This window comes from Pagrus pagrus, assembly GCF_965226575.1.
Source record: "Pagrus pagrus genome assembly, chromosome: 16".
NCBI classification, from domain to species: domain Eukaryota; kingdom Metazoa; phylum Chordata; class Actinopteri; order Spariformes; family Sparidae; genus Pagrus; species Pagrus pagrus.
The window spans coordinates 28,229,017-28,253,718 of NC_140200.1; the positions used below are offsets into that span (position 1 = coordinate 28,229,017).

General features: G+C 41.7%; 1 protein-coding gene across 1 annotated transcript; it reads left to right on the top strand.

The window, feature by feature from the left end:
• The first annotated feature begins 22,859 nt into the window (after positions 1-22,859).
• LOC311271714 (uncharacterized protein) lies at positions 22,860-23,886 on the top strand. The gene is made up of 5 exons (XM_084377505.1): positions 22,860-22,934; positions 23,024-23,197; positions 23,270-23,486; positions 23,622-23,709; positions 23,798-23,886. Exons 1-4 carry the CDS (start codon positions 22,877-22,879, stop codon positions 23,695-23,697), a joined length of 525 nt encoding a protein of 174 aa, XP_084233631.1. The 5' UTR covers positions 22,860-22,876; the 3' UTR covers positions 23,698-23,709; positions 23,798-23,886.
• Positions 23,887-24,702: the final 816 nt, after the last annotated feature.

Sequence of the window (24,702 nt, forward strand, 5' to 3'; positions counted from 1 at the left end):
CTAATTTCCATTTTTAGTCTCTTGGCAAGCTAAAGCCATACACATAACACAACCACTATATAGTATGACAACAAACCTGGGTTGTAAGGTTAAATCTCAGCACTGCCTCTTCTGCCACAGTACTCACTGTGGTACTAAGGACTTTCCACAGAAACACAGCAGTAATACATTTTTTCCATTCTGTGTCTGTAAACGGGGTTACAGGAACACCTTTTTCAAAAACATCTCCATTGTTGTGTTTGCTTGCAAACGTAGTTAGAGAGGTGTAGTGTGTGTGGCTATTTTTATTTTTTACGTTATGCTCATCATTTTTGTCAAAATTGACAGGTGGAAAGAAAACTCACTGGACCTCAGATGTCGGAAATTGGTAATATTATGTGCAAAATTCACAATGACGTTTTGAGGACATCATTAATGTTACAGAAGACTGAAGTTTTCAAAAGAAGGGATGACAGGACATTATACATTTTCCTCCTTTCATCAAGCTCAATAACGAACTTTATAGACCTTTAATTTGATTAATTTTACCTCCTTAAAGTGATTGATGCGCAAAATTTGTGTTATATTAGCAATGTTTGTGCAAAGTGTTGATGTACTGTACTCCGATGCCGGTAGCTTAACTGCAGTGGCGAGTTAAACAACAGATCCATGGTAACCATGGTAACTGGCAAACAAAGGGAAAAAAAAGTTAAACTCCGGGAAATTTCGAGGCGTGTCATTGGACAATACCTACAATGACGTCATACACACACACACACACATATATATCAAATCAAATCAAATCAAATTTTATTTGTATAGCCCAAATTCACAAATCACAGTTTGCCTCAGAGGGCTTTACAATCTGTACAGAGACGACACCCTCTGTCCTTCGACCCTCGATTCGAGTGAGGAAAAACTTGCCCCCCCCAAAAAAAGGCCCTTTTAACAGGGAAAAAAAAAAATGCGGAAGAAACCTCAGGAAGAGCCACAGAGGAGGGATCCCTCTCCCAGGACGGACAGACGTGCAATAGATGTCGCATGTACAGAGCAGATCAACGAGATCACAATGTATACAATTATAATGGATGGTTGACAGGAGTGAAAGTACATAAAGAGGTATTACAGCAATAATAATGAAATGCACATAATGGAAATGTGACCACCAGTAACAACAGCAGCAGTGGCCAACGGCAAGGATAGTATGTAGTAATGCATTACAATAATAGTAGTGGAACGTATGTAACAGAGATATGACTAATATTAGCAACAGTAGTGGTGGGTGTCAGGCAGGGCCACGGCAGTAGGTGCATCCACGATCAGGCAGGGCCATGGCAGTAGGTGCATCCACGATGGCAGGGCCATAGCAGTAGGTGCATCCACGATCCACGACCCGGGCGCGGCCAGGATCCATGGGAGCCTGTAGGACTAGAAAGCACAAGGACTCCGGGGAAGAAGTGAAGTCAGTGTGTTAAAAAGGCCAAGCTACCTCATATAATCCCTTATTTCTGGTTAGCAGTTATCTGTTGGTTCATTCAGCTGTCAGTCAATTATCACAGTCAACCAATTACGTTGCACTCCTAGCTGTCTGTCCCCACCCACCACAGCTGCCGTCTCTCATCCTAATCACGGAGACACAGACGACCATTACTGACAGCAGGAGTGCTGAAAGTTTCTCAAAGTGTTGTGCGTGCATGAAAACTGTGAGTAGTCAACTGTGGACCTTTGAATGCAATGTGATTGCAGCTTTATGTTATGTAAAATGCAGGATTTTCTGTTCTTAGTGATAGTCACGTTTTTGCTAGCTTAATTGTGATGTTAGCTCTGTTGTAATGGTGATTGCATGCTAATAGCTGCTACTGCTAACATTAGGTGTGAATGGGACTAGTAATAGTTGTGGTCCTATTAAGTTTGTTAGTTCATGTGTGAAGTTTTGGAGCCTGTCACTCATTTCTTGATATTGTGTGGGAGTTTTATACCTTTTTTCTCAATACATCCACATGCACCGTTTATGTTTAATATTATGGAGATATCATTGGATTAATGTCGCTCTAATTTAAATATGCATATGGGTGAATTTGTAGTTATTGTGCATATTGCTAAATATTCAATAATGTTTATTATTTTAATTTCAGAACCACATTAATGCACTTTGGAGACTGCTGTGGGTGATTGTGTGTGGATATGATATAAATGGTGACGAAGCCTCTACAGTAAAAATTCTTTAACTGACCTCAACTGCATCTGTCTTTTACTGGACATCCCGCAGCGTGTTTGAATCCTATACTAACCAGCATTAGTTACAACGGGTGAGGGCTACATCAGCCAACTGTTCAGACGGGTGAGAGCTTCCAAAGGCTAACCGTATTTTTCACAGTGACATGCAGAGATGGGGCATGTATACAGGCATAATGTATACAGATGGAGAGGAGAGGAGGAGAGAGAAGCTCAGTGTGTCATTTGTCCCCCGGACTGGGCCTATAGCAGCATAACTAAGAGCTGGTCCAAGACGGGCCCGGGCCAGCCCTAACTATAAGCTATATCAAAAAGGAAGGTCTTAAGTCTTAAGTTGACCAAAACAGGAAGATGGTTCCACAGAAGAGGAGCTTGATAACTGAAGGCTCTGGCTCCCATTCTGCTTTTGGAGACTTTAGGAACTACAAGTAATCCTGCGCTCTGGGAGCGTAATGCTCTAGTTGGGTAATAAGGTAGTATGAGCTCCTGGAGATATGATGGTGCCTGACCATTAACAGCTTTGTAGGTGAGGGGAAGGTAAACTCTATTCTTGATTTTACAGGGAGCCAGTGCAGAGAGGCCAATACAGGAGTAATATGATCTCTTTTCTTAGTTCCTGTCAGTACACGTGCTGCAGCATTCTGGACCAGCTGGAGACTCTTTAGAGACTTGTTAGGGCAGCCTGATAATAGAGAATTACAATAGTCCAGCCTGGAAGTAACAAATGCATGGACTAGCTTTTCTGCGTCTTTTTTAGACAGGATGGGCCTGATTTTTGCAATGTTACGTAGATGAAAAAATGCAGACCTTGAATATATATATATATATATATATATATATATATGTACATACATATATATATATATATACAGACTTTGGTTTCACAAAATACACAGTACACACAAGAACGCAAAAAATGTGGTGGTAGTGACTTAAAAACATAAAAAGTTTTGCTAATTATTAATTTATTTTCAGTTATTTGACAAGCAAAAGGGGGTTCATTTGTGTGTACTGACAACGAGGTGGAGCAAATTGAGGTATGACTTCCCCAAATGCTGCGTTTTACAGCTACACACGGATACACTGGAGTTTTTAATAAAAACTCACTTCTCAATAAACACTCAACATATACACACTAAAACACAATTCAAAATGCTTTATGTTATGTATGTTGGCGTCTTGTTCACTTGCAAGGCTAAGGTTAAATGCAAATTGTTGATGCAGGTGTTGTAATGGACTTTCATTGTAAAGATGAAAGTGAAGCCTCAAATATACCAGTCCTCATGTTTTTGTGCAAAACCTTGAGGAGTGACAAAAATGGAATAGCAGTTATATGAGCTACTTATCCATAGTCAGTACATTACCTACAGTAGATGTCAGTTGGCATGGTCCCTGTTTGGAGACACAATGGGAGTGCCGGTCAGGCATGTTTCTTGATTCCTTTTTTTGCACTCTGGCAACTTAATTACATTGAAAGTACATGCCTTAATCATTGAAAAAATGCTATGTGTACCTCAAAAACTGCTGTTTACTTTCCAAAGTAATCATGAATTATTATGTAAAAATATAGTAGTTCTGAGTAATAAGTATTAAATGAAAACGGAGTACTTCACAACTGCTATCATTGAAAATTTACTAGAAAGTATAGTGCTGTGCAGTTCACCACTCTATAATCTGTTCCTGACTGTCTGTCTTTTCTCTCTCTCTCTCTCTCTCTCGCTCTCTCTCTCTCTCTCCATTGTCCTCTGCTGTTTTCTATCTCTCTTTCTCCATCATCTGCTGCCAGAAAAAAAAATGTAATGGTTAATTAATTGATTACAATTTTTAGGCACAGTCCATGCAGTATAGTGATGTATAGCTCACCTCTCTTTACTCTGATGCTGTCTGTCTTCACTCTCTCTCCATCAACAGTTAAAATATATACGGTATATGGTGACATTAGTTTTATATTTATTTTATTTGACACATTCACACTGTTTTCAGATACAGATCATGCAGTGTAGTGCTGTAGAGGTTCACCTCTCAATGCTCTGCTGCTGTCTGTCTCTTCTCTCTTCTCTCTAATTCTGTCTGGCTCATCTGTATTAAATTGATCAGTAAACACATAAAATAACGACAAGTTTTCCAGCTCTATGACAAGTAAATGAACATCAGTATACATGAATGTGTCTCTATTAAAAGAAGTGTACATCACATCAGATACCTATTATAATTATGACTATATGAAAGCCACAACGCGTAACACATTTACTATTGTGTTCTGTGTTTTGTCTCCCTAAAAATGTAAACATAGTAGCATCAAGGTCACATCTCTGTCTCTCCACAATGGATGTGGCCTATAAAGAGCTGCAGCAGCTGTGTGTGTCTGTTTGAGTCAAAATGACCAAACACGTCCCAGTTAGTCAATCTACCCAGTCTTCAAACTCTATCCAACTCTAGTTTGGTGAATATATACTTAAATCTGGGGTTGTTAATTCTGTTCACAGGCATTTTTTTATTATATTTGTATAAAATCTGTTAATATCCAGACAGTGATCAAAATATAAAATGCTTTGGGAAAAAAAAGGAAAATAATCCATGGTCTGTGTGCAGCCACATGGCTGTAATAACTTCATCCAATCAATTTTAGGGCCCAAAGATATTTTATGGACAGCCTACCCATCTATCAATCTGTCCTTACCTGCCCACCCTGCGCTGACTCCGCCCAACACTCACTGCGCATGACCGAGTCTACACACTGCGCTGCTGGAGCTGTGGCGGAGTGAGCTCATTGTTTACCGACAAGAATGGCAGAGAAAGTACAGCCACACTTTTCATTACCAGCTGTACCTACAGCAGCTAGCACTGCCAAACAGAGCAAGAAAAGAAAGACTCGAGCTCAAGAAGGCTTCAAACAAAAAGAAGTTGGATAGCTAACGAAGTAAACGCGAGTCAACATTGGAGTGGCTGTTCAACAATGGCGACAACTGATGGAGTTGAAGGCCTGAAAACAGACGCTATGGTAGCTGTGTCTCTGTTTGACAGGTAATGAGCTGGTTTGTTTTGTTGGGGAAATGTATTATTACTCTGCATTATGTAGTCAACATAGCTAACGTTAGCTCCTTGTGTTGCTTTTGTATGTATTAGCCCAACATTAACATCGTTAGCATCGTCAGCTTGTAGCTAACATTAGCTATGTAGCTATGATAGACTACTGCCGTATGAAACATATTTATATGTAACGTTACCATTTACACGCAGGCCACGTTTACAAGTACTGTGGATCTGATCCATATAGCAGTGTTCACACTAGGGGTGGTTAATCAGCCCAATTACCCAATTTGATTCGATTCCGATTACTGAAGTCTCAATTTGATTACAAATCAATTTTCGATTATTAACGTTTATCGATTCGGTTTTCGATTATTAACGATTATCGATTCGATTTTCGATTATTAACGATTATTGATCTTCCATTTAACATCAGTCAGAAAAATAAATATAGCACATTACGAGTAACCTACATGAAATTAGATTTTTAAGTAGCCTATTGATGAATTAGAAGTTAATAAAAAGCTTGATTTGTATGCTACTATGCTACAGTTTAAATAGATTTACTTCGATTACAAAAGCAAACATTTTAATATGTTATTATTATTATTATATTATTTATTAATTTCAAGCCTTTGACTTACCGAGTAGGGCCTGCTTTTGTTCCAACACATAACTGGCTGTGGTGCTGCGATGAAAGAAGGCAGTGATCCGTCTGACTCTACCCAAGAGTCGGGCTACAGTGGGCAGCTTCAGGGCTCGTTGGCAAGCGATGTTGAGGGTGTGAGCGTAACACCGGACATGTAGAAAGTTGCCAAGCTCAGCAGCCAGGCTCATGTTAGAAGCATTGTCGGTGACAAGAACCAGGTCGTGTTTCTCTATTCCCCACTCGTCTGCCATTGCTTTGAGAAACTCACACATATTTGCGCCTGTGTGGCTATCATCCATAGCTCTCGTCTGAAGTACGTAGGACATTAGCTTCCATTCACTGCTGACATAATGAGCTGTAACGGTCATGTATGAGACTGTAGCTCTGGATGTCCAGGCACTGCACGTTATTGCTACCCTGTGAGCAGAGTTGAGGGACTCTTGCACGGAAAGCTTTGTCTCCTTGTAAAAATTTGGAATCGATTCAAGCATGAAAACGCTCCGGGATGGAATAACATATCTTGGCTCCAGACTGTGGACCATGTAGCGGAAGCCTGTGTTTTCCACCACGCTGTATGGTCTCATGTCCTTCGCAATGAATATGATATATATATATATATAAAATGATATACACTTGGTGATTTTCTTAGCTCGCTCTGAGCTGGGCGCAAGCTTAGCAACCTCGTGGAGAGTGCGCTGGTTTGGTGGGATGACAGGCTTCAGGCGCTCGTCCTTTGCCCAGGCTGCCTCCCCTGGATGGAAGCGCGACATGTGAGCCCTCATGTTGCTAGTATTGCCGCAGAGTGGCCAGATGGAGCTGGGTGGATTAGCTGGTTGCCGGTTGTTGCTATTTCTTGCTCCATTTTATCGCCTCGCACCCGCACCTCGCTCACCTCGCTCACCTCGGCTCAGTTAGCACACTTGCTCGCTCGCCGGCTCTGTTACACGCTGTCTTGTTATGACAGACAGGTAACAGCTCCTCCTTGCGGTTAAATCAAGTATGACAGCCAGTAAGAGGAGGACTTCGGTTTATAATACAATTAAAAACATTTAAATAATCGATCTTTGGAAATTTAATAATCGACTCATAATCGTCATTATTATAATCGCGATTAATCAATAATCGATTTTTTTCACCACCCCTAGTTCACACATGCACTGCTACCCTGGGCTGTTTGGACATTAGCCAGACGAGCTGTATGTGAGAGGTGGACGAATTCTTGTGTGCTACACGTGTGAAAGGCCAAGTCCACTGTTCAGAGGTCCTGGGAAGATTACATATATCTGTGAATATAGTTTGCATTGTAGTTGTAAGCAGATGTCATTAGATGGTTCATTCATATAGACTTTGAACTGGACGTTTTACAGATGTGCTGATGAACTTCCAGCCTTGAAGTGTCAGTTCACAGCTGAACCATGCCCTGCTGTTTCCACCATTTCTGCAGTCTCTCTCTGGCAGGTGAGTGTAACTAAAACACAATATAAACACATATAGGCGGTGGGCCAAGGGGAGATTACGTGTATTTAGACGATCCCCACCGATGGAGAACCTAATTTTTTGTGGACAACATCTTAATTTTTCAACAAATTAAACAAAAAATGTTGGCACTCTTACCTCTTGCACATTTTTTGTTTATCGGTAACTTTGTCTGAGTTACCGGTTCCGGCAAACCGAGCGGGCAGCTATGCTCGGGGACCAACATGTATATGTATGTATGTGTATATTTTCCCTTTTTTTTAGCATGTCTTGTATGGTTTGTTGTGCCTTGTCATGTCTTGTTGTCTGATGTATTTTACTGTGGTTGTTTGTGGTTTGTATTGTGTCTATTTTGTGTTAATAAAGAAAAAAATAAATAAATAATAATAAAAATGTTAAAAAAAAAGAAAAGAAAAGAAAAATATCCATATTGGCGTGGACAAGGCATAGGTGAATAGTGCACACTGAAAAACTATGGAGCTAAATCGGGGTCAAATGTTTTGTACTTAACTGAAAAAAGATCTGAAACTGAAAAAGCAAGATCTGAAACTGAAAAAGAGAATTCGGCCGATAGTCGAACCTCGGATTCAGGAAGAACAATGCGGTTTTCGTCCTGGCAGCAGAACACTGGACCAGCTCTATACCCTCCGCAGGGTGCTCGAGGGTTCATGGGAGTTTGCCCAACCAGTCCACATGTGTTTTGTGGACTTGGAGAAGACTTGTGGGAGGTGCTTCGGGAGTACGGGGTCGGGGGCCCTCTGCTAAGGGCCGTATGGTCCCTGTACGACCGGAGCAGGAGTCTGGTTCGCATTGCCGGCAGTAAGTCAGACCTGTTTCCAGTGCATGTTGGACTCCGGCAGGGCTGCCCTTTGTCACCGGTTCTGTTCATTATTCCTCTCCCCTTTACTTTTTATTCTTTACATAAACATGTGCAAGAGTGTGTATGAAAACAGGCACATTTTAAAATTTGCAGACGACACAGTCATTGGCCGCGTTTCCCAGATTCGTTAAGAAGCTCTTAAGTGCTAAGATCTTCTTAGGAGCGCTCTTAAGAACGCTGTGAAAGAAGGATGTGTTTCCCAGAGTCGCTCTTACCTTAAGAAGATCTTTCACTAAGAAGGAAATGTAAGATCGAGCTGACCCACTCTTAACAGCCTTCTTAGCGACCAAATGCTCAGTGATCAAGCGCGCCAGGGAAATTTATATCATCCACTTTGCGAAATAATAAAACAATGCTCAGTGTTGAAATGCGCTCATAGCTGCGGACCACTGGCGCAAGAAAAGAAAATAAGAAAATGGTAGATGAAAAAAAAACCTTTTTATTGAATTACACGTTTAAGTTTTCCGCAACATCTGCATATATGAGTTTATAGTACTACACATAAAAAAAACAACAACCCTGTGGCATTTCACAGATATCAAGGGAACAGATGTATTAAACTCAGCTGAACCTCATCCAGAGAGGCTTCACCTGCTACTCTGCGTTGCCAAAGTCCGCGCGTGTGAGAAACCATGGCTGCAATACAGCACTTTCTCGCTGCGAACCAACAGCGTCGCCGTGCGCGAAGCCAGACTGTTTACATAAATGCATACGTGCGTCAGCACTTCTCCCCACTGGACGTGCTGTCAGACCGGGCTGTCCAGGCAAAGTACCGGCTGCCCCGTGCGGAGATCCAACGGCCGTTGGATCTCTTTGCCTGTACAAGCCGGTCTGACAGCGCGCACACACACACACACACACACACACACACACTTATGCGCTGATAAAGAGGTGGGTGATCGATTTGCCTGGCATCGATTGATTCAGCACAGCAGCAGCGCGGTGGACAGCTCCCACTAAGAGCTTCTTAGCAAGCTTCTTTGGCTTGATCTTAAGGTTCTCCTAAGAAGGCAGTTAAGAACGCATCTGGGAAACACCCGTATCTTAGCGCTCCTTCTTAGCCGAACCCTTCTTAAGAGCCTTCTTAAGTCCTTAAGAACGATCGAATCTGGGAAACGCGGCCATTGTGAGTTTGTTGCACAACAATGAATCCAGCCATGGTCCAGTCTTGCAGGATTTTATTAGTTGGTGTGATTCTTCTTTTTTGGTGCTCAACACATCCAAGACAAAGGACGTGACTATTGATTTTAGGACACAGACTCCAAATTGTGATCCCACAGTCATTAAGGGCCAATCTGTGGAATGTGTGGAAAGCTACAAATATCTGGGGACTGTCATTGACTCTAAACTGTCTTTTAACAAGAACTGTGAAGCAGTGTGTAAGAGGGGACATCAGTGTTTGTTTTATCTTCGGAAATTGTCCAGTTTTAACATTGACAAAACTATGCTCAGGCTATTTTATCGAGCTTTTATTGAGTCTGTGTTATCTTTTGCCCTGGTGTCCTGGTTTGGTAATCTGTCACTACAGGACAAAAATTCCCTGAACCAGATTATCAAATGGGCTGGTAGGATAATTGGTGAGCCTCAACTCACCATGGCAGCCCTCTATGATACACATCTGCAGCGTAAAGCCACCGCTATTCATAATGACTGCTCACATCCCTTGCATGGCGAGTTCCAGCTCCTTCGCTCTGGCTGTCGTTTTGTGGCCCCTAAGGGTAGGACAAAACCGTACAGAAGTAGCTTCATACCCACAGCAATTTTAATGCTGAATAGTACAGCCACAAGGTGAACTTGTTCATATTGAACTTACTTGGCCCCAGGGTCATGTAGAAGCACTTTTCTTTTCTTTTTTATGTAGAAGCACTTTTCTACTTATTCCTATGACCAGGGGCGGTCCTGGCTCGATTTACGCCCTGGGCGAACCATCCCTTGACCCCCCCCCCCCCCCCCCCCCCCCCCAAAACCCGACAATATATTACATTATTTGTATAATTTTATTATATATAATCTTAAATACAAAAAGGTAACAAGAACAGAGAAAAAAAACAAGATCAGTAAATGAAATACAGTATATAAAAACAAATGTAAATTGCACAAATCCTTCATCACAGGATCTAATAACCATGCTTGAAAAATCCCTGAAGAAAGCAAAAAAAAAAAAAAAGGCTACTCTATGGAGCATAAAAAAAAGATTCCTGCAGTAAACTTTTTCATATTTTACATACAAGTTTTGTTTTGCATCATCCTATTAATACCATCTGAACGGTTCCAGTTATGATAACACACCAGTTTTGCACATACAGACACACACACACACACACACACACACACACACACCTCTGAGGAGTCCTGCAAGGAACATGTGGCTGCAGAGGTAGATGGCTCCTCATCAGACTCCAGGACCATGTCTGTGGCTGCTGTGGAAGTATCTGACTCCTCACTTTGGCCAGTGGGTGCTCCAGCTCCAAAATATTTCAGAAGTGCCTCTGAATTTACAATTAAGATACAATATGTAAGTTAGGTCACACTTACATCACACACGCATCAGTTACCCAATTAAAATGACCATAATGCACATTTGATTAACATTTGTTAACATCCTATTAACTAAGCATAACACACTACAAATTATTCAAAAAGCTATATAACATGTAGCTTACAAAATGCCATGTCAATGTATATTAGAAGTTATTTAAGTTAGCATATAGCGTATAGCATTAAAAATTCCACAGTCAGGACTCTGTGTGAATTTGCACTTGTTGTGTTGCAAACACAAAGTAGCCCAGGTTGCCTATGGGTGAAATTAGTTGCATGACATGATGCCTCAATTCTAATAGTTGCTAGTTCAGCAAAACTACAAACCAAATACAGTCGTCTTCTGTGGCTAAGTAGCAACATATTAGCAAGAGGCTAATAAATAGACTATAGGCTACTGTCACTCACGTCACTCATAGAAATCTGCATACCTTTATCTTTTGCCCGTTTCTCCTCTTCTTCTTTTCTTCTCTTTCTGAACTGGGCACCTGATGGCTAGATGCCCGTTGGAGGCGGTTTGTGTTGTGTGGCCTGGAATCATCAGTCTATCCCCCGCCCCCCTCCCCCTTGCCTATTCTGACACACACACAACCTGTGTGACTCTCAGCAGCGAGCTGACGTGACAATGAGGGCGCCCAGCGCCACTCCACTGAGCTGACATGGAAATGAGCGGTAGTCTAGAAAACTTGCAAGTTTTTTTTTGTTTGTTTTTTTTGAGGGCGCTCGTGCGCCCTCATAGATTGCGCCCTGGGCGGTCGCCCACATTGCCCATAGCAAAAGCCGGCCCTTCCTATGACCATGTATTTTGATTATGTTGTGTTTTGTCTGTCATGATGTCTGGGTGTGGCTGTTTTTTATATTGGGATTGCCGAATGCCTGTCTGCACAACAAATTTACCAGCTGGTATTAATAAAGAAACCTTGAACCTTGAACCTTGAACCTTATTTTTATGGACAGAATTTCTAGGCGCAGTCATGGGCCGGAGGGGATCTGGTTCGGGAGCCACAGGATTTCATCCCTGCTTTTTGCGGACGATGTTGTCTTGTTGGCTCCTTCGAGCCAGGACCTCCAGCATGTTCTGGGGTGGTTTGCAGCCGAGTGTGAAGCAGCTGGGATGAGAATCAGCACCTCCAAGTCTGAGGGCATGGTTCTTGACCGGAAAAGGGTGGCTTGCTCCCTCCGGGTATGGGGGAGAGATCCTGCCTCAAGTGGAGGAGTTCAAGTATCTTGGGGTCTTGTTCACGAGTGAGGGAAGGATGGAACGTGAGATTGATAGGGGGATCGGTGCAGCGGCCGCAGTAATGCGGTCGTTGTATCGGTCTGTCGTGGTGAAGACCTATGGTCACGAACTTTGGGTCGTGACCGAAAGAATAAGATCCCGGATACAAGCGGCCGAAATGAGTTTCCTTCGCAGGGTGGCGGGGCGCTCCCTTAGAGATAGGGTGAGGAGCTCCGCCACACGGGAGGAGCCAGCTGAGGTGGCTCGGGCATCTGTATCGGATGCCCCCTGGATGCCTCCCTCGGGAGGTGTTCCAGGCATGCCCCACCGGGGGGAGGAGACCCGAGGAAGACCCAGGACACGCTGGAGTGACTATGTCGCCCGGCTGTCCTGGGAACGCCTTGGGATCCTCTCGGAAGAGCTGGAGGAAGTGTCCGGGGAGAGGGAAGTCTGGGTGTCCCTGCTCAGGCAGCTGCCCCCGCGACCCGGCCCCGGATAAGCAGAAGAAAATGGATGGATGGATGGAAACTGAAAAAATGATCTGAAACTGAAAAAAAGATTTGAAACTGTAAAAAAACTAAGATCTGAATCTGAAAAGATAAAACATGCAACTGAAAGAAATAGGGTCCCAAATATCAAAACACGTGAAAGTGAAAAATGAAAATAAATGATTTATTCAAAAGAATTACCAGAGTTGATCATAATTATTTTGAACCTGAAAAAACTTTTTGTACGTTTATTTTTAATTTGAATACGTTGATGTATTTTTCAAAATTCAAATCAAAACTTGAAATTTCAGTTTCAAATTTTACTTATTCAAGTACAAAACATTTGACCCCGATTTAGCTCCATTAAAAACTGTTTGAAATACAAGTCATTTCAAAGTTCCAAGCATTTGTTTAATGAGTTAAAACTTGTGGCACCATTCAGCTCTAGATGATTCACATGAATTAGTTTAACAGAGATGTGTACATCTTTGGGACAATTTCACTTGCAGCATGAATGCAATCCAGGTCAGATATGTGGTCTTTACTGTGTTGTGTTTGGTGAGTAAGTTTTAACTAAGACTAGAATGTAATGCCACTTTTCCACCAAAATTAGCAAGCCTACACAGGTTTTTTAAACACGGGTCAACCCACTAAAAGTCGCCTTTTGACCCCATTCCCATTTCTCGCAGGCAAGGCATACTGTCTGTGATTCATATCTGAAGCGTTACATTGTATGTCACTGATGTCTTCTCATTTCACCTAAATTGTATCTACATTTCCCTCACTTGTGTCTTTTCCTTGTATCTTTGGCCCTCCCACCGAGGATTCGTTGAGAGACGCGAGGAAACCATGGGAGGAGAGAGGACCGAGGAAATATGTTTTAAGAGAAATTAGACATCCTTTCCTCTGCAGTGTCAAATGAAGCAATGTCTGTTTCTGATGACGGCTGCAGTTGATCAAAGCTGGACCAGTTGTCAGTTGGCTTCAACAGCTGTAAAGACGTCAGATAAATTCATGCCAAAAATGCCATTATCTATATATATTCAAATTATAACACAGAACTGAAAATTGTTGAGAGCTTTAATAATCAATAAAGTTAATCAGATGCGCCGCATGTGTAATTGCGCACATCTCGGTTAACGGAGAGACGCACTTATATCATTTCTCATTAATGACATGTATTATTTCACCCACCAGGAGCCCATCTGATATTAATCACAATGTTTTACAGTTTTATGACCAGGACCACCCAATACACAGATTTCCCTGGTGTCCATAGATAAACCTGCGATCCATCACCACCGTGATAAAAGCAAATATGTGTCTGCAGTTTAAGAGTAATCAGTTCAGATATTTACATGATTAAAGTTACAGTGAATATAGTTTAGTTTGTACTGTGTATTCATACATACATTCAGACCGAGACAAGACTAAGACTTTTAGAGGTCGAGACTGAGACAAGACCAAGACCATATATATCAAAGGAAAATCATAACAAAACATCAAAATGTGAGTTTTCTTATTTTTTAGCTGGGGGAAATCTTCACACTACCAAGGATTTGAAGTTATTAGCTGTTTTTGAGAGGGTCCTTTTTCACTCTTATCAGAAAGGCATGGACAAAAAGCCTATCAGCAGTGGTCTTGACCGGTCTCGTTCAAAAAACCCGAGTCCGCCCAGTCCGAGACCGAGACAAGACCGAGTATAAATGCCCTCGATTCCAAGACAAGACCAAGAACCTCAAAAATGGTCTCGAGACCGGTATCGAGACCAAGACCGATCTCGACTACTACAACACTAGTCTGGGCACCGCCTACCATGTGTCCGCATCCCTTACAGGCTTGGCTTACAGAACAGAGCAGACAGGCCAGGTGAACGCATGGTGGACAGCCCCTCTACAGGCACCAAGCTTGGATGGAGGAAACATTATTTGGTTTCAGCAAGGTGAGTTTTGCTCATGGAGGGGCAGTCCCAACTTTGGAAACCCAACCTGTCTGCTCTCTCTAGCCCAGAGACACCTAAGAAGAGCCATTGTTTTTTGTGGGTAATAGTAATGTCAGTTAGATGGTTTGAGCTTTGGAATATTAAATCATTCATCTTTACTCACTGCATCTTTGCCTTCCTTTACCCTCAGGTGCAGAAAAACTACACGTTTGGAAATTTATAAAATGTAAAATCGTAAACAAAAAATATATATATATTTTTTTATTTGTTATTGTTATTGGTTGCAAGAGGTAATTATCGGTTGGAAAAAAAATCCATATAGTGCATTCCTACCAAATAGGTACTTTTACGTTTGTGACTCCTGTTTTCTCTGTGCTGCGACTTTGCTGCTAGCCCCCAGTTTGTAACATAGCGTGCGTTTGACATTGTAAAACAACGGTGGGGTCGGTGTGCAAGTAATGTAATTGGTGTAAGCCCATCCACCGAGTAACACTGGGAACACTACTGCAACAAGCCTAGTGCAGGGTTTAAAAAAAGAAAAAAGATTTGCACTGTTAAAAACTAATGTGCATACTAGGGCTGTCACAGTTTATGTGATAACACATTAACGCAATATTCCTCTTCAACATTGTGGATGGCAAGCAGAAACAAACCTCCTTGAGCAGAAATGGATAAAGAAAAGGGTCTTTTGAATGGAAAGTTCAGCTTCAAAGCCCTGCCAGATAGTTCTCTAGACAAGAAGAAAGTTATTTGCATTTACGATGTCGATGTGAATTGTGTTCCCACCGGAGTATGTTGAGCCTCAAATGCCACTTGCTAGCCAAGCACACAGTTGATGCAGAAAGCCCTCCTCCCCTATCCAAAGGCAGACCATGCTGTATAGTTTGCGAAGGAGACACCTGGACAACTCTACATGAGACAAACTTTCAACAGCAATAGCTAAATGGGTGACTGCAGTTGGACACATTGTGTTAGTAATGCTAAGGAATGTTACATTCAGGTCAATATACCCATCTGTTGTTGCTCGTTGGGCTTGAGTTTGCCAGCATATTTGTGGTTGGTTATTATGGAGAATATTCTGGATTATTTGTCATTGTTTTGGATTCTTTTTTTTGTATTAAAAACTTGAAAAATATCCCTGTAAGGTACATTTAGAACAGATTTAAAATGTGCGATTGTATTTGCAAGTTAACTTTGGATAATCATGCGATTAAAAAAGATAATATCTTGGATTCTGCTGTATAAGTTTTGATCATTTGTTTTTTAAACTGTCCATAATGAGTCCAACTGTGCTATTTCACACTGGCCAAACAACACAATTTCATCAGTGGCCATGGCCAGTCGAGTGTTTCACCTGCTTCCGACTAACTAACATTTTAATGTAAACGCAATACAATTAACGGAAAGCATCACAAACAAAAACAAACATCATGACAGGAAGTGACATCATACATACAAAATAAAACTGAAAGTGCATACAAAAATTATGGATGAGGACACAAAACTCAACAGCACTAATTTTACTCTCCTTTTCAGTTGTGATGCAATGATGTGTGTTGAAGTTAAGGCTGTTGGCTTGTTAATATCTTCCGTCTCTGTCAGGCAGCGCTTGAACATCATGTGAAGATGTATGTGAAGAGACTGAAGTTAAAGATAATTTGATACATTTTGTTTGTATAGTTTGTGACTTCTGTGTGGTCAGCTGCCTGATTGCTACTGTGCAAGTGCACTTCATCAGAAATCAGGAAGAAACAAGATGTCTCACTCCTTAGCAACTTCAGTTATCAGCTCTGGAAAAAAACAATCTGTCTGTGTCTAAATCAGAATATTAGTGATTATGACTTTTTCAAACTAGATTGGCGTCTTCTGGATGTAGTCTGATGAGGTATATGATCTGCTGCTTTCTACTGTTCCCTGTTTTCCCGGAATGATTGTGATGATGAATGGGACACACAAGGGGGAAAAAAACGAAAGACAAACTTGTCTACTGGCAATGTGAATGGAATTAATTGCTGATTATTAGCAGGTTGACCCGCATTTAAAAAACCCATGTATACATGCTGTTTTCAATGTAAAAGTGGTATAATTTAGCCCAAGTTTGTACAACAGCGGTTATTTTTTACTTCGCTGATGCCTCTAGTGTAAGAAGAAGGCAAAAAAGGCTACCTTGAACAGATTGAGAATGAAAGATTCAATGAGAGATGTATTGGTCCCAGAGCTTAATGAATTGTGATATTTCACCCATTGGACCTGGATCCACAGTGAGCCCCTCTATTGGATCCCATCCCTAAATGCCACTAATATAAATCAACCCTCCCCCCTCACTCAAATTAGGGTCTTTGTAAAGGACCCTATTTCGAGTATTGTCCAGTCATATTATGTTGATATTGCACAGTCAGAGCCAATGATGCCAACAAATGGCTGGCTTTTTTCCTCAGTTTGATCAGCCTGACTCTGGCTTATCAGAATCAGAATCAGAAATACTTTATTGATCCCCGAGGGGAAATTGCTTGTATTGCAGCAAGTCCAGAAATATGCAGAAAAAAAATAAAAAAAATAATACAAACTATATGTAAGCAAGAACAACAGAAACAGAATAAAAATACAAGAAATGTACATTCTACTAGAATATATCCATATAAGTGTAATAAATAATGCTACAGTTGAAAATATATGGGTTATTGCACATTGTTTGTCTTAATTATTGCACATTAGAGAGAAACAAAGCGTTCAGAGTCCTCCTATTGACTCAGAGTGTCTGACACAGGCAGGAATGATTTCCTGTGGCGCTCTGTGGTGCATCTTGGTGGGATCAGTTAAGCACTGAATGTACTCCTGTGGCTGTGGGGTTCATACAGTGATCTGGACTAGGGGTCCAACAGCTGAGTGGGTTGATCTGATCCAGGTAGGTCAGAGCAGAGGGTGTTAGAGCCCCTGAGCCTGAGGCCAGCTGAGGAGGTATCTGAGAGGGAAGGAAAGGCTCTGTGGCTGCGGGCCAGCTGGCAGCGTGCTAGCCTTGGAGGGATTGTTTTGGGTGTTGGAGGCAACAGTTCCTGGATATCTGCTCCAGGCCGCAGCACTGCCCTGCTACACCTGGTATTTTTACACCAACAGGGATTGTGGCAGTAATTCAGCGCAAATGTAAATTGAAAATTGTTCAGTGCTAATGGGCTGAGTTAGATAAGGCAGGTTACAATGGAAAGTGGAGCTAAAATCACAACATCATCTATAATCAATGGGAATGGACAGAGCAAATCAAGGCAGCTTCTGTTTTTGTCTGAGCTTTTCACAATTGTGTCACCACAGAAACTCAGAGAGGAGGTAAAAGTCAAGTTGATCCAAATCAGCCAGTGCTTATGGTCTCATACATAGCAACAACAACTTTTTGTATGTGTAACTCAAAGAATAGTAAGTATTAATGTAAATCAGGATTTCAGGAATGGATTCCTGAGGAAAGGACTGAGATGAATCTGAAGACACCAAAAAGGTTCAAATAGACCCTTTTAAAACATTAAAAACATGTTAGAAGGTATAATTTCTCCCATGTACATATTTTTCTGGGCTTTTAACCAAGTCAGAAAGCTATAACATTTAAAAAATGTGATTGATCAGTTGCAATGATGGCCCTGGAACACCACTAATTATGATGTTACAGGAACAACATTTAGCCAGTGATATCCGATCGTGCCGTACAGTACAGAGAAGTTTAGTTCGGTTCGTGCCTTGAAATGAATGTGTAACATTAACAGTACAGAGCAATGATATGTTGAAACTTTACATTTTTTAGGCACAAATACCACTTGATTAGGGTTAGGAAGGATAATATCTGGCTTGACATTGCTTAAAATATCTGCTTCTGTTGCCACAAACACAGCTTAACTGTCCAGACTTCTCATCAAAACTACTGAATGGTGTCATGCCTACAAATGTTGAAACGCCCCGGTGGGCCGGTGGGCCGGGCCATGAGTAAAAGAAAAAGAAAGGGGAAAAAAAGTCTATCGCAACGGCCAACAGCGTTGTGGTCCTCTTGGGGGCTGGCTCAGGCGGCTATTGTTGTGATAGGCTATACCTGTGTTCACGTATCACTGTCTATGCTGATAGCCAATCACATTTCATCCATGTGGGTAAGTCCCACCCATTTCCTCAGGCTGTTGCAGCTGTCACTTGTCAATGACAGTGCGCTAACGGTGCAAGACAGTGGATTGAGAACGTAAGTTAATGCCGCAAAGTGCCTAACCTAGTGTTAGCTAGCCTACAGAGTCCAAAATGAACACCATTCACTGACCAGATGTTTCCTGTATTTGTCAACCTGCCTATAGATAATGTTATCGTCTGGTTGAAATCCACCTGTTACTGTCTTTGAATTGACTAATACTAAATGAGTATAAATGAATGAATAGTTTATTTATGTGTCTGTACATGGCCCATCCTACATGGGATCATCATCAGACAGAGTTGCCAGGATTTTTCACATTTCAAGTTTTTAGTTTTCAAATGTCAGTTTGCTATTTTCAGTTTAGTTTTCATTTTCATAAATGTTCTGGGTTAAGCTTTTACATACTATATAGTTAGCTTTGTTGTTTATCTATTTTTAAAAAACATTTTTATTGAAATGGGCTTATTGTTGTAATTATGTTGCCCTCTAGTTGTTTACTCATGGTATAGCAAATTGCAAATTGGTCGGCCAAATTTTATTGTATCAATGACCTGTTTGCATTAAAATCACTACATGCTGTAAAATCACTATACTGCTGTAATTATTTTACTGTAGGCTACTTAAGGGTTCAGGTTAATGATTACTATATGATTATGGTCCAAAACAACATCAAATGCAGTTTTTTTCATCAAGGTACATGAAACCTGTGTTGCCGGCTGGCTGGCTGGCTCCCCACACCGCGCATGAAATGGGCCGGTCTGTCAATGGCTCCCGGGCCACTTTTCCCCCCCAGTCCGCCCCTGCCAGGAACTACTTACAAGATTGCGTGACCACACTGCTCCCGTAGATGCACACCAAAGTAGCCAGGTGAATAAGAGACCAAGACTGTTTTCAGACTGTTAAGACAGTGTTTTATTATTCTGTAGGGAATTATTACTGTGTTAACCGCAGCGGTAGGTTGCGCGAGACCGCAGGAGATCACGGCGTTCCCGTGCACAGTTAGTTACACGGAAGTAGCAGTAGCAGGAGTGAAAGATGGACTGCTGAGGTGTGTATTTTGATGTCGCGTGTGAAAAATATCCCTATTAACATTGATAAAGCACAAGAATGGTTATGAGTATCAGCAAATAAGATGATGATTACGCTAACCGACTAAGGTTCATAAAGGATGTTTATGTATTTTTGCCAATTCCTGTAGATTGGTAACATGAGTAAGGTGTGCGATAACTCCAACACGCTGTGGACAAAACTGAACAGCGGGGTCAGCGTGAGTGGCAACTAAGTACATTTATGAACAATATCATCACTGTGTATGTTGCTTACATCACTGTTTGCATAAACTGTCCATTATGTGTTTGATGAATTTAGAGGGGAGATAGAGCACATTGAGGTCAAGGTGTGTGACTTGGCGCACAAGCTGCACACAGGAGTGAGAGTGAGTTTAAGACTATTCACAAAATGTGTTTTAAGCTCATGCAAGAATGTTTACTTGAAAATGTATTTTGTTCATTAGTGTAATTTACAGTATGTTTTCTGTGAACTAAAGAATATTCTGTAATGTGACTATGAGTTATGTGGCTGGGAAAATGTATTTATTTGTTTTTCTGTTTTTATTTTATTTATTCAGAAAGAGCCACTACTGTTGTCTAGTCAAGTCTAGAGTCACTTTTAACTGGAGCAAATGTCTAGGACACAGAGATAGTGTTTTGAAGTTCATAAACTAACTGAGGTTTACCGTAAGTGTGACGTACTACAGTGAGGAAAAATATTTAGTTTGTTTTATACTGATTACCTCAAATCCTCAAAATTGCAGTGTTAATGCTGTTTCTTTTATAACTTGCAGTCGGGGAATAAAAGACCCACAATAATTATTCTACTGTGTCGGTCTCCTCATTCATGACCTGGCCACACCAAGATCAAAGAATGGCTTAAATTGGCAGCAGCTTCTTGTTAGCAATGCCAATTCAAATCAGTGGAAAAAGGAAACAATTTCTTTCAGCATTACAAGCCACTGCAGGGGTAGACAATATAAATGGCCCCGGTGGCCCGGACGTACTTTCAAAACCGTCCGGGCCACCAGAATGCTCCAAGCACTGGCCCGGTTGGGCCAGTGAAAAATATGCCTTGAAAAAAAAAAAGGTCCGGTAAAAAAAAATCTAATTTCACATTAATTCCCTGTGGTACTGTGTTTTGCAATGATTTCTGTGAAATCTCGTCTCGTTATTACCGCTAACACATAGTGTTATGTGATCCTGATCAAAGACAGCCAGCGCTGTGCTCTCCCTCGGACGTAAACACACCACCTGCACAGCTCGCTCTTTACCGCGTGCCGCTCGCTCACTACTGCCGACTGTTGACACGGAGTTTCTCATCGGTACTGTTCCCGACATCAGTAGCTAATGTTTCTAAAACCCCCAGTACCCAGCCAAACGCTGGGCAAAAAACAAAAAGATAAGAAAAGAAAGGCACCAGAGGAGTTGAGAGAGAGTGAGAGGAATTACGAAAAGAAAAGGGAAAGAAAGTTCCAGCCGCAGTGGCGAGACCGCTGGAATTGGCTGGGGTATGACGAGGGAAAAAATGAGGTCTACTGTGAACTGTGCAGGTCAATGCCCACGTTTGCAGACAAGTAAGTTAGAGAAAAGTTTAAGTGTATGAACATTAGTGTATGATAACGCATTGCTGTGTAACTACGGAGAAAATAACAGTCTCGCTTGAAAACAGGACACACTGTGACACACATTTGTGACACACTGTAGATCGGTGTTTGAATTATTATTGTTATTATATTATTAATAATAACTTGGAATTATTATGATTATGACTATTATTTTAATTATCTAATGATAAACACTTGCTTTATAGAAATTATAGTAGCTAGTTTTTTTATATTTATGATGAATACAGGCAGGAGATGTGAGTTGTGAGGGGTTTTTTTTTGTTTATTTGAGGACTTCTCCACTCTACAAGGGCCATGTGGCAGAAAGGGCTACTGGCTTTGACCCTCACGAAAAAAGTGCTTCACATCAGGTGCCTGAAGAGGAAGAAGTCAGAGAGTGAAACACCTGCTGTGTAAGCTGGTGTACATGTAAACTGTGACATGGATGCAGGCTTCAAGAAACAAATGGAGAACATGTTCCACACAGCTTACTATGTAGTAAAGAAAGAGAAGCCATTTATTGACTTTCCTGACTTGGTGCAGCTCAACAGCAGGACTGGCTCAAACATGCCAAACTGCTACAAGTCAGATAAGGCATGTGCAAGGTGAGAACTTCAACTAAATTCCTAACTTAATTACCTTTTTCAATTTCTTCATTATTACTGAAATGCACTTATTTCCCTCCAGATTCCCAATTGACATCTACAACATGGAGAGGGAGCAACTCCTTACTGACATAAAGAATGCCCACTACATCAGCGTCATGATTGATGGGGCAACTGATAGTGGGATCCTAGAGAATGAGATAGTGTATGTAAAATTCTTCAGTAAGGAGAGGGGGGTGGTCCAGTCCTTCCTTGGCATCAAGGATGTCACGCATGCACATGCAGCTGGTGTGCTTTCTGCGGTACAGTCGGGTAAGCAAATAAGAATAGGTTATTTAGTAAAGTGATCATGTTAAGTTGTTCCTGGCCAATGAATTATTGCTTTTTTTCCCCCTTTAGTGTTAGAGAAAGCAGGTCTGGAAAAGTGGAAGGAGAAGGTGGTCTTCTTTTGTGCTGATGGTGCAGCTGTCAATATGGGGAAGCAGACTGGTGTGGCTGCAAAGCTCAAGGAAGAGATTAGACACCTGCTTTCCATCCACTGTGTGGCACACAGGCTGGAGCTGGGGATGGTAGATGCCATTAAAGCACAGCCAGGGATTAAAAAGCTGCAGGAGGTACTGCATTATTTGTATATGCAGTACCACTACTCCCCTAAGGCACTCAGGGAACTGAGGGTGCTGGCAGATGCACTGGAGGACAAGGTCCTCAAACCTACAAACCTGAAGGAGGCCAGGTGGTTGCCCTACATCTACAAGGCAACACAGGTAGTTGTTCAATTGATACCTTTCCAAAGTTTTATGTAATTCAGAACAATTTAAGTAGGTATGAAATAAAAAATGTCATGTTGTATTTCTCCTCCAGATCCTGTGTAATGGGTATGCTGTCTTTGTGGCACACTTTGAGGACCAGGTCAGCCCAGAGCGGACACCCCGACCATCACCTGCGGTAGTGGGAAGAGCAAAAAACATTCTCCAATACCTCAAAAGCTATGAGAATGTCCAGTTCATGCACTTCCTGCTAGATATGCTGGAGTTTCTGAAGACACTGAGCCTCCAGTTTCAGCAGGATAATCTGACACCAGGTAAATACTGTGTGTTTTGTTTTTCTATTTAATATATGCTGAATGTGGTCTTACAGGGTAAATGACAATCTGTAACTATGTTCTTCCAGGGGAGGCAGTGCAGTACACTGAGGCCTGCATCAATGGCCTTACAGAGCTGTCTCTGGAGCCAGGAGAGCAACACAGGAGGATGTTGGCTGCTGCAACGACTGGCTACAGAGGGGTGGAGCTCACCAACACCTCAACAGACAACACACTTGTTCCTGAGAGGAAGAGAATTACAGGTTAATAAATAACTCCTTTGACAGCTTTGACAACACTTGAAATATGGATGCTGACATGAATTGTATTTTCAGATTTGTCACCAAACATATTGAGAGCCGTCTGGGGGACCTGCTGTCTGCTGACAGTATTGTGGGAAAATTCTCAGCCCTGGATCACCACATGTGGCCAAAACCTGGCAGCACAGATGACTCCAAGGAAGCCTTTGTCCTCCATGGACGAGCAGACATGGAGTCCCTGTGCCACCATTATGACAGCATCCTTATGCGTGAGGGGACCACAGCCAGTGAGGTACAAAGGACCCCAATTGAAACAAGCCATAGTGATTTCTTGGGTTTTACAGTAATCCTCTTAGTTGACCGTATTGAACTGTACTTTCCCGTGCTTTTTTCCTGCAAACTGCTAATAAAGTGTTCAATCAATCAGGTACTGGGAGAGTACAGACTGTACAAGATCTGGGCAGGAAGCCGCACTGGGACCCTCAGAGAGACACTCCTGTTGATGCTCCAGAGAGGTATGTAGGGCTAAATTGTTTGTCATATTTCTATTAACTAAGTTTACTCCCTGCTTTGCCATTTACTAACAGCTATTCTATTTTACAGCTGATCTACAGGAGAAGTTCAGGAACCTCGGCATCTTTGCCCAGATTTATCTCACGATGGCTATCAGCACAGACGTTTGCGAGAGGGGCTTCTCTTGTATGAAGAGGGTGAAAAGCGACTGGCTGTCAAAGCTGTCAACACAAAGTCTCACTCGTCTCATGTACCTGACCATTGAGGGGCCAAATGTGGGAACCTTCAAAGCAGAGAAGGCTGTTTTGAGCTGGTGGCAGTCAGGGCCCAGAAGCAGACGCCAAGGATATACTGCCTGGGCATCAGGAGGGGGGCGCAAAAATCAACCAACTGAGGAGGAGATGGAGGAAGAACTGATTTTGCTTCAGTAATTCAGCACTGTTTGCACTTTTGATATGTATTTGCACTGTAACCTCAGTACTGCAGTATTCAAATAAATGTTAAATGATTAATCAAATTGTTCTTTTTCGTTATTATGGCGTTATCGATTCCTGGGCCAGTGGTTACAATGGTGGCGCCAGTGATCTTCAAAAGAAGATTGAAATTTCCCTTATTGTCTACCCCTGCACTGATTACAGTCCATCTTTACATATTTTTCTTTTGTTCAGGAAGATGATTGATTATTTACTGAGTTGTACAAGCATTGATGCCAGTGCTAACATACAAAGACGCAAATGTCAATATCTCTAAACCATAAACACCAGTGGGAAAACATCCAAAATGCCAGATTAATGATCCAGTTGTGTGTTTTAAATTCAACTGAAACTCAACTTCAAAATCTATACAGAGAATGAGAAAAGAAAATCTAACAGTACAGTACAGTATACATGCTCTGTTTGACACATTTTATCAAGCTGGACATATTGTAGGGATGTACAGTGCTCACCAGCAGAGTGCCTGTCGATAACATGAATAATGAATGCAAAACCAAGATT